We start from the raw sequence: 10,270 nt of genomic DNA, 5'->3' as shown, positions 1-10,270 counted from the left end.
TCTGACATTACCATAAACAATGCATGCATTGTGAGTTAGCTAGACAGCTACATACACACAACAACCCAAAACTGCAGACTGGAGCCATTTTATTCCTTTCCATTAGCCTTCTGGCTTAAGCTGTTTCACCGTCCTTCATAGTATTTGGAGCTTTCAGTGAAATGCTCTGATATTGTGAATGATAGACATTCGATGTTAATACTTTACATTGGAAACATTTTATTTTGACTGGTTTTACATGCAGAGCATGATGCTAAAACATTTAGCGCAAGGAGTGGAGTTATCCTGATATTTTCAGCCTCCAAACACTGCTTTGGCCCAGGCTAGCAGTATTCTGGAGCCTACATGTATGGTGCTGTAAAAACACATGAAATGTGTTATTTTATTTATCAAAGAGAAGGAGACTGATAACTGCTTAATGTTGTGGATGTTTCCTTTTTGCTGAGAATGCATGGTAGTCTCATGGTAGTCTCCTTCAACCTCCAGACAGAAGAAACTAAGCTAGTTACCCAGAGCAATATTGATCATGCCTTACTGAATTTTGTAACCCAGAGTCTTCAACCCTTTAGTCTGGTGGAGCAACCAGCATTCAAAGCATCCCTGCGTGAACTTGAGCCTGATTCTTCTCTCATGTGAAGGACCACACTGATGGACGAGGCTGCACTTGAAATGAAGAGAAACGTTAAAAAGGCAATGTCGGATTTCATAGCTGCGACAACGGACTGTTGGAATGCCAGGAGAAGAGGTTTTATTGGAGTCACTGCCCACTGGGTTGATCCTGACAGCCTAGAGAGGTGCTCAGTAGCATTAGGATGTAAGCAGCTCAAAGGCTCACACACGTTTGATGTTTTGGCACTGAATGACATACATTCTGAATTTGGTGTACAGAGCAAGATGGTTCGAACTACAACAGACAATGGGTCAAATTTCTTAAAGGTGTTTTCGTATATATGGAGAGCATGGTGAGAACAACTCTGCTTCAGATGAGGCTGAAGATGCACTCAATGCTGAGGACGAGGATGTAGATGGTGTCAAGGTGGACATTGTAGAGGTCACAGCTGTTGTAGATGAGGATGATGGCCTACAATTCCAGCTTCCGAAACGTCATCGATGTGCTTGCCACTTAATAAACCTGGTTTCCACAGTGGATGCATCCAAGGCCTGTTCAAGTGACCCTTACAAGGTCACTGTCCTGATCAACATTCTCAAAATGCCATGCACTGTGGAATAAGTTTGGAAGATCTACTGCTGCAGCAGAGTTTAGAGAAGACGTGTGCACAGTTCAGCTGATCCACCGAAGCAACAAGGTGGAATTCCTTGTTTTGTGCGGTTGAGAGAATCCTTTGAATCATTAAAGAACAGGGAGAGGGGGCTGTATGCTCTTCAATCAAGTTGCCCATGTAAGTGCTGTTTTTTTTTCAAATTGCTTTAAATTCATATTCCAATAATGTAAGAATCTAAATGGTAGAAATAGTTGCTTAACTGCTCAGTAGGGATGGGAGTAGATACAGGGGGATACAGTATAAGGGGAGCATATTTATGACTCCTAAGGGCCTAGCAATTCCACTTTGCAACCGAGCCACTTGGTTCTCCCTGATGGAAACTGTTTACCTTCAGTTTTTTGTGCTTCTGATCATTTTAATAGACGTCAGCGTCACTAATTAATGACGTTCTATTAAAAGACTGGTTTACCAAGAGAGACGCTGGAGGACTTTCACCTGAAATGAGTTCATGAAGCCAGTCTGGTTATAAAAATGATAACAGGGCATCAGAGCAAGAATTACTCTTTTAGTACTTTTACTTTATACCTAAGTACATTTGAAGGTAAATAGGTTGAGGTTAAGTTTAGGATTAGGATTAGGGGCAGGGTAAGGGTTAGAATTAGGTTTTTGGTTGAGGTTAAGGTTAGGGTTAGCACCAGGGTGTGGGTTAAGATTAGGTTTTGGGATGAGGTTAAGGTTAGAATTAGGATTAGCACCAGGGTGAGGGTTAAGATTAGGTTTTTGGTTGAGATTTAAGGTTAGGGTTAGGATTAGGTTGTGGGTTGAGGTGAAGTTTAGGATGAGGATTAGGGCCATGGTGAGGATTAACTTTTGGCTAAGGTTGGGTTTTGCTTAATGGAAGCAACATATAAATTCTGCTTCACCTAAAATATCAACCAATATATTAATACCTCTACTGAATGTAAGTTAAGTGATACTTCTTTAATCCCACAAACAGGGAAATTCCACCTCCACATTTAACCCATCCGTAAAGTGAAACACCACAGACACACTAATGGGCAGTGTGCCCGGAGCGGTGGGCAGCCCTATCCACAGTGCCCAGGGAACAATTGGGGGTTAGGTGTCTTGCTCAAGGTCACCTCAGTCATGGACTGTCAGCACTGGGGATCGAACCGGCAACCTTATGGTCACAGAGCCAGTTCCCTAACCTCCAGCCCACGACTGCCAGGGAATCGAACCCAGGCCCTCCTCGCCGTGAGGCGACAGCGCTACCCACCACGCCACCACGCCGCCCCTACTTCTTACTGTACGAAAGGAATTTAAAAGACAATCTAAAAGAATATTCTCACACAAACTGAGAAGGTAAATTATAATCAATGATACTTTTAAACTGGGTAATAAAGTTTATGTTTTCTTTACTTCATTTCATGATATTTCACTATTATGTTAATATTCTTATTTGACATCTTTATTTAATTAACCCCTTACCAAGCCACCTGCCTGCCAGCAGACCCAAAGTTTTATTACGCACTTCAATAACCAAAGAAAAGCTCTGTTAGTTTGCACTGAAGTCCCTGTAGTCAATGAATATTAAGTCTAGTATATAGTAAGAGTGGAATGTTAAGGGGTTAACACGAAAGGTTGGATTCTCCCTCAAGGTATTCCAAGGTTTGAGGGTCTGTACTTTCCAAATGAGGTAAACAGCCTGTAGATATAGATAGATACCGGAATGGGCCCTTCCAGCTGCGTCATGAACCTAAACAAACGCATTTATTCGTTCTGACAGGAGGCTTGTTCAGACAGAGCCCAGGATGTTAGAGTTTCTATACATCGGATAATGAAGGATCCTCCCCCACATTCCCCACTTTAGGCCTGCTTTTTGGAAATGACACCGTAACACCGTCGCTCGGGGTGGAGTTATGTAAGAGCTGGATGACAGCAGGACATATAAGCTCTTCTGCACCTCTGAAGGAGAAACAGGAGATGGAGAACATGGGGCTGCTTACATTAACATTGGCCGTGTGTTTGGTGCTTTGCGATGGAGCCCCAGCCAGCGTCACACAGGAGACTGTATCCACAGAAGACCAAGAAGCAGCAGAGGTAGACAACTATTTATCCTCCCCCTGTTGGCTCGTTATAATGTTTTGTCTGGATGCAAATTGCCTGTTACTTTTCTTGGGCTTGGCCCGAGGGACATTGGCCGGTTTTCTAACATTAGAACATCTACTTTCTTGTTGATTAATGTGGATTATCCCTTGATAAACTATATGTCCCAAAGTTTGTAAAGTTTAACTCGTCTAACATTTCTTCTCAAATGTAAAGTATGTCTAGGGAGTTCGTCCACCTTTGCTGAACTAACAGCCTCTACTCTTCTTAGAAGGCTTTACACTAGATGTTGAAACAATCCTGTGAGGATTTGATTGTATTGAAGATTCAAGTTCTAGATTATGTCAAGGTATTAGATGGAGCTCCATCACTCCTGAGAACGCAGTTCCACTGCTCCACAGCAGTGCTGAGGGGCTTTATACCCCTCTAGCCCACGCTTAGCATCGAGCATGGTGAGTTTAGACCAGGGGTTTTCAAACTTTTTGGCCTTTTTAGAGCCAAAGTGCAATGCTTGTGGTAGGCTGTGGACCACAAAGACAAAATAGGTACATTTCAGAAATGTATTTCGTAACAATAAACTATAGTTTGTAACACCAAATACTAAAAATACTTTAAAACTGCAATTTTAAATGGAAAACAGGAATTTATAGTTTTATATGTTGTTTTTCTCATTGGCTGAGGCACGTGGGGTGACTTTCTGACGGGCCAAATTAAACGTCCTCACGGATCATCAGTCACTTTGTGCAGCCCTGCCTTGGGCTTATGTGTAGCATCTCCAGAGCATTACAGTCTACTGGCAATGCTTTCCTATATGGAGATTAGAGCTGTAGGTGCACAACATCAGCAACAAAAGTAGAATGCAAATTAGAAGGGATACTTGGATAGGTTAGTACGTTTAGTACAAATAGATAAAACATCTTTTTTATGTCTTTAGGCCTATTTGAAGCATTTCTACTCCGATTCCAGCACTTCTTCCGTCAGTGGGAGGCGAGTGAGCATACAAGACTTTGAGACCACTCTGAAGCAAATGCAGGAATTTTTTGGGCTGGAAGTGACCGGCAAGCTAGACACAAACACCATAAAGGTGATAAAGAAGCCACGCTGTGGAGTTTCTGACGTAGCCGAATTTGGACATTTCCCAGGCAAGCCCAAGTGGGAGAAGAAAACCATCACATACAGGTATAAGATGCTTCCAGTTGTTTAATGGAGCAAAATGTCCTCTTTGTGAAGCACTAGAACTAGTAGAGATCTTTAACTCCAGACCCTGAATCCAGCTTCAAGTCCTAGAATTTTTAGTCACTGGTGGTTTAATTGAGCTGTTGATTGGTCACCTGGTGCCACACCTACCAGCGATTGCAAAGTCCAGGACCAGAAACTGGATCCAAGATCCAAAGTTAAAGACTGCTGCAAAGTTTATAATACCTTAAAGGGCCTATATCACCAAACAAGGGCCTATATACATTCAAACGTTCCTAACAATGTTTGAATAAAAGAGTTAAATATGTATGTAGTTTGCTGATCCGTGACGCAGTATGTGACCATTGGGAAAGTTTCAAGACAAGCCATTTAGCCCAGTCCATACATAAATGGAACCTACGCTGCAAAACAGTGTTGAATTCATTATATTGGTCATGTCACGTAAAACCAACACATTTTGGTACAGCCACTAATTTGGACTACGGCAGTTTAGCAGAGAAGTTAAGGAGTGTTTGAGTTCTTTTTGAATGAGCTACAACACAGGGAAGCCAATCGAAACAGTACTCATTGACATATGGGGTCCAAAAGTCTGAGACCACTGTGAAAATTAGGGATTTTTTTTTCGTGTAAACATGGAACTAAACAACAGAAATGTAAAGAATTTAGAAAAACTAAAAGTAATGAAAAATTATGACGAGTAAAATAAAGAAATACTCATAGATTCTGCACCTCCAGGTCAGAACATTTGTGACCATTTTATTTTTTTTTTGTTTAATCCCTTTAATTGAAGCTCATGTTTAGACGACTTTAAGGCGAATTTGATCTGCTTCTTAGAGGTTTTTGTACAAAGTCCATGTCAGCTTGACTGCACATTGCCATTAAAGCAAAAGAGGGGACATACTGTACTAAGAAAGTCTGCAATTCATGTAACCAAATAGATTTTCAAAATTCTACTTTTGACTCAAATTATTTGCTGATAATACAATTTGTAATAAGAATGCTGTATTCAATTACAAATTAGGGCAAAACCAGTGGCCTCAAACTTTCATTGTATATCAGTCTTAAAGGTAGAATTAGTTTAATTCTGAGGCATACAAATTGGTTGTAAAATGGTCATATAAACATGATCTGTAGGTATTTTTGGTACACAACCCTCACAAATGTCACAAAAAAATTGGAAAAAAATATGAAAAATGTAGAATATGGGCCCTTTAATGTCTACAGCTAGTTGGATTTCTGTGTATGAAGGACTGGGAGGTCTACTGTTGTTCCTCAATGTGACACCGAGGTTCCTTTTTTTCTCAACCACGTTCCAGAATAACTGAGTACACGCCAGATCTGAGCCAGAGGGACGTGGACGCCGTCATCACCCAGGCTTTCAAACTCTACAGTGATGTCATTCCTTTGGACTTTAAGCAGGTTTACAGCGGCACGGCTGACATCATGATTCTCTTCAAAGCCAGATGTAGGTGCACTTTCCAAGACTGGCGACTGACTTTTTTTTTTAAACACCAGCTTCCCTTTACATTGTGTGAATGGACTGATAAAAATATACGGAATTTACTTGCAATAAAGTCTCACTTCACTTATGAACATTAAAGTTAAGTTGCCGTTTCCCAGTGTGACTGAGCTGCATTCACTGTCGTCTTTTGTCCAGATCATGGAGACTTTCACCCATTCGATGGGCCCAGTGGGGTTCTGGCCCATGCCATGTCTCCAGGCCCAGATGTAGGAGGTGATACTCACTTTGATGACGATGAGCAGTGGACCCTGAGTGCAGCAGGTACAGCCACTCACCGGGCTTATAGCAGTCATTTATCCAGACATAGCTGTGATTTATATTGCCAACATTTTGAAACACAATCCGCTTTCAGGTGTGAACCTGCTTTTGGTGGCCGCTCATGAGTTTGGCCACGCTCTTGGACTGGATCACTCGAGAGACCCCTCTGCTCTCATGTACCCCACTTACCAGTACGTGAATACAAACGGATACAGGCTGCCGTTGGATGACAAGCGTGGAGTCCAGGCTCTATATGGTACTCATAAATCATCCCGGATTGAAATAATATGGTGGAGATGCCAGTTAGTGTCAGCAGAGGGGACCATCTACACAGTAAACTGAATGTCTTTTTAAATGATCTGCTAGGTGTTCGTGAATCTCCATATCCTCAGCCCCAACCTGAGCCTAATCCACAGCCAAAACCAGAACCTGGACCAAATCCACCAGAGCCGTGCAAGCGGGACTTAGTGTTTGATGCTGCAACCAGCATAAGAGGAGAGCTGTATTTCTTCAAAAATGAGTAAGGCAGTTCTTAAAGTTTATATATATGTTTTATACACAGAAAAGCATATGATATGCATATGATATACTGTTAACTGATTATGTCATTATTGGTATAAAAAAAACTAGTCAACACTCATTTACATTCTACATTTAGTTGAATTTGACTTATTGGAACAAAATAAAAAGAAACAGAAAATGAGGCCTGTGAAAAGGTTATGGAATATTTCATTTTATGCTTTTTTTCCCCAAATATATTAACCCTAATAAACAAAAATAGTGCAATTGAAGAAAAAATACCATATTTAAGTTTGTTCACAGTAGAGAAAGCATTAACTTATTTTCACAAAGAAAATAAACAAAACACAATTTGTCTGGATTATCAATCTTTGCATAGAACTCTATCTATCTATCTATCTATCTATCTATCTATCTATCTATCTATCTATCTATCTATCTATCTATCTATCTCTCTCTCTCTCTATATATATATATATATATATATTCTTCATTTTTATGGAAGTTAATGTAAAAAATATGAATTCCATGTCATTTTTGGGGCACTTCTGTTAAGCCATTCGTGAAGGAGTGATATATAGGGGACGAGTATATCATTGATGTAGCGTCAGATTGGATTCTGTGCTGTTTTCATTCAAAAACAAGCTGGAGGGGATGAATTTGAGGTTGTACAACCTCGCGTGCTGTGCTGCCCCCCCAGACTCAGTCATGCTGACACTACATTAATGTTCCAAATGATTAAATGGTTTCCCTGTAGGCCGAGTTACACTGGTGCAAACTTGCAAGTGCAATTACATTCACTTCAGTGGAAAGAAGTTCAAGGTGAACAGATTTCAGATGCACAATTTCGTGTCGAGTTCAACTTCGGTGAACTTGAATTTGCGCCATCGATCAACAGCATTACTTCTTTGTGCAGTGCTGACCTTCATATAGCAGCACCAAACCTCCAAAGTAGCATAAATGCTAACGTTCACAGCGTTTAATTTAGGAATGTATGAAAAAACATGGAATCATAGTTCCTGTGATGCAATACACCCCAAAAAGTCAATAGAGAATAAGTAGAAAAGATGATAAAACTTAATAGGAGAAATGTTTTTCAGGATTATAGGAACATGGAAAAAAGGGATGATAATTAAAAGAATGGGTAAAAATAGAGAAAAACTATCTCAACAGGTTGACACCTTCAATTAAACACACATAATCTCATATGCAAAGGCTTAACTGAGGCATAAGCTTTGAGAAAATCAGCAAACTCAAAGAACACCTGCAGGCGTCTTCCTCTCTGAACGCAGACTTGGTCAAAGCAGTTTTCCTTTATGCAAATTATATATGCAAATTGGACATATTCTACATATACAATTGCTGATTCATTGTTACAAATCAAAACTTTTCTAATGCAGATTTGGACTTGGCACGAGTCGCTCAGTCAGGCCAAAGACCTTAAATATTCCCGAACAGTGACCTTGGTTATATAATGATGGAAATACGCAGTTCCAACTCCTGAACCACACACTAACTGACTGTAACGCCTAAGAACAGCAGTGATCCAATTGGAAGCAATCTTTACTTTAAATCGGATCATTTTAAAGGTTGTAGGCCAAAGACAGTCCAGATAAAAAAAAGGGAAAAAATTTTAAGCTCAATGCAACCAAACCCTATACTACGTCCAAAAAACACAGGCAAGGGTCAAAGTCCAACAGAGCATCACAAGAAACAACCAGGCTCAGACCTGACAGAGAAACTCTGAGACCTCGCAAGAAACATGGGAGCACACAGGCAATAAATAAGGAAAGACATTACAAACCAACATTCAGGTGTACAGTGTGCAGAACTAAGGTGAGAGCGACCTCTGCAGGCGAGGACCTGGATCCCAGTAACTACCTTCATTTTTTAAGGCTTACTTTACTAATTAGTTGATATTATTAGTACAAATCTAGCAAAAGATATTATATTTAGCATAATCCTGAGTTAATGAGGTAAATCTGAGTCTTTTGCCCAAAACACTATAGCAAACCGTTGTGTTGGTTTCTGTTAAATAACCTTCATTTTTCTAATTTAGATTTATATGTGTATTAGAATACTCTCATGCTGAATGTGAAGTTCAGATGCATTTGACATGTGGTTGTTATTCTCACCATGACTGGCTTACCAGCTTACTTTTTTCCAAGTATACACACACACTATATATACTATAAAACATTTACTATAAAAATATGCACTACAAGATTATTGAAGCTTAAACCTGTTAACCCTCTATTGCAGGAATCACTATTTAAATGTGATGAAAATGTATTAATGTGTCTTAAAATTGCTTAAATAATGGAAATATTTGAAAAAATAAAATTATTTATGTTAAAGTGGGGTATTTGGTAAATTGTTGCCATATGGCAACAACGCACAATCATGCCACAGCACCATAAAATCTAAAAAATCACCATAAAATGTCATTTTTCTCTAAAAATGTACTTTCAATGAAAACAAGACCAAACAAGTTCAACTTAGTAAAAAGCTACTTAGTAAAATGTACGAACCAATATTTACAAATGTTAGAAATTAATACAATTTCAATTGGTATTTGGAATGTAAGGTAATAACAACATCATAATGAGAATTCCTGGTCATGTGATGTCATAACTTATTAATCTTTTATAAGTAGAAGACCATTTTTCCACAATTGCATAGGAAAATACAGATTTTATATTACGGCTTTTTTGTAAAATTGAGATAAATGAACTGTTGCCATATGGCAACACTGTGTAATCTAGGGCTAAGTAGCTTTACCTACTTGTTTTGAGGTTTGAGATATACTGGAGAGGGGCATAAACAAGCCCCCTATGTCACAGCATCCTTCCTGTGGAACATGTCACAGGCCTCACAGACACAAAGACCAAAATATTATATTTCCCAGGTTTAAGAAACATATTCCTAAAAAAGAATATTCTATTAAATCTGACTACGGTTTATCTTTCCTTGCAAGGTATTACTGGAAGAAAACCAGCAGCAGTATCCAGCAGATTAGAATTAAATCCACGTGGCCCGCAATTAATTCTGTTGATGCAGCTTATGAGTTCAAATCCAAAGGCGTCAGCTACTTTTTCAAAGGTATGACTCTATGTGTCTATTTATCACTCTCATATTCACTCAGACAGATTTATGTTTTTCACGAGATTCTTGACATATTTGTGTGTCTGTGCAGGTCAGCAGTACTGGGGGGTGAAAGGGCCCGTCTCATTGCCCGGCTACCCGAAGCCCATCTCGCAGTTTGGCTTTCCTTCATCGGTCACTAAGATTGACGCTGCAGTCTATGTGAAATCGACAGGGCGGACTCTGTTCTTTGTCGGCAGTAATTACTGGAGGTAAGTGACGACCAAAGCAATAGCAACAGTACTATAAAAGTACACTATAAAACAACGTAACACAACACTATAAAAGACACTACTGTATA

The 10,270-nt window shown here is 39.6% G+C and overlaps 1 protein-coding gene across 1 annotated transcript in view; it reads left to right on the top strand.

Moving 5' to 3' along the window:
* The first annotated feature begins 3,176 nt into the window (after window positions 1–3,176).
* mmp30 (matrix metallopeptidase 30) overlaps window positions 3,177–10,270 on the top strand; it is an 8,089-nt gene continuing 995 nt past the window's right edge. Inside the window, exons 1-8 of the mRNA XM_017707694.2 lie at window positions 3,177–3,323; window positions 4,264–4,508; window positions 5,843–5,991; window positions 6,184–6,309; window positions 6,401–6,562; window positions 6,673–6,826; window positions 9,803–9,927; window positions 10,022–10,181. Coding sequence (XP_017563183.1) covers window positions 3,207–3,323; window positions 4,264–4,508; window positions 5,843–5,991; window positions 6,184–6,309; window positions 6,401–6,562; window positions 6,673–6,826; window positions 9,803–9,927; window positions 10,022–10,181 — 1,238 coding nt within the window. The 5' untranslated portion in view covers window positions 3,177–3,206. The remainder of the gene's footprint in view (window positions 3,324–4,263; window positions 4,509–5,842; window positions 5,992–6,183; window positions 6,310–6,400; window positions 6,563–6,672; window positions 6,827–9,802; window positions 9,928–10,021; window positions 10,182–10,270) is intronic.

The sequence above is a fragment of the Pygocentrus nattereri genome, chromosome 18 (assembly GCF_015220715.1).
Source record: "Pygocentrus nattereri isolate fPygNat1 chromosome 18, fPygNat1.pri, whole genome shotgun sequence".
NCBI lineage: Eukaryota > Metazoa > Chordata > Actinopteri > Characiformes > Serrasalmidae > Pygocentrus > Pygocentrus nattereri.
This window is presented reverse-complemented; position numbering and strand designations above follow the sequence as displayed.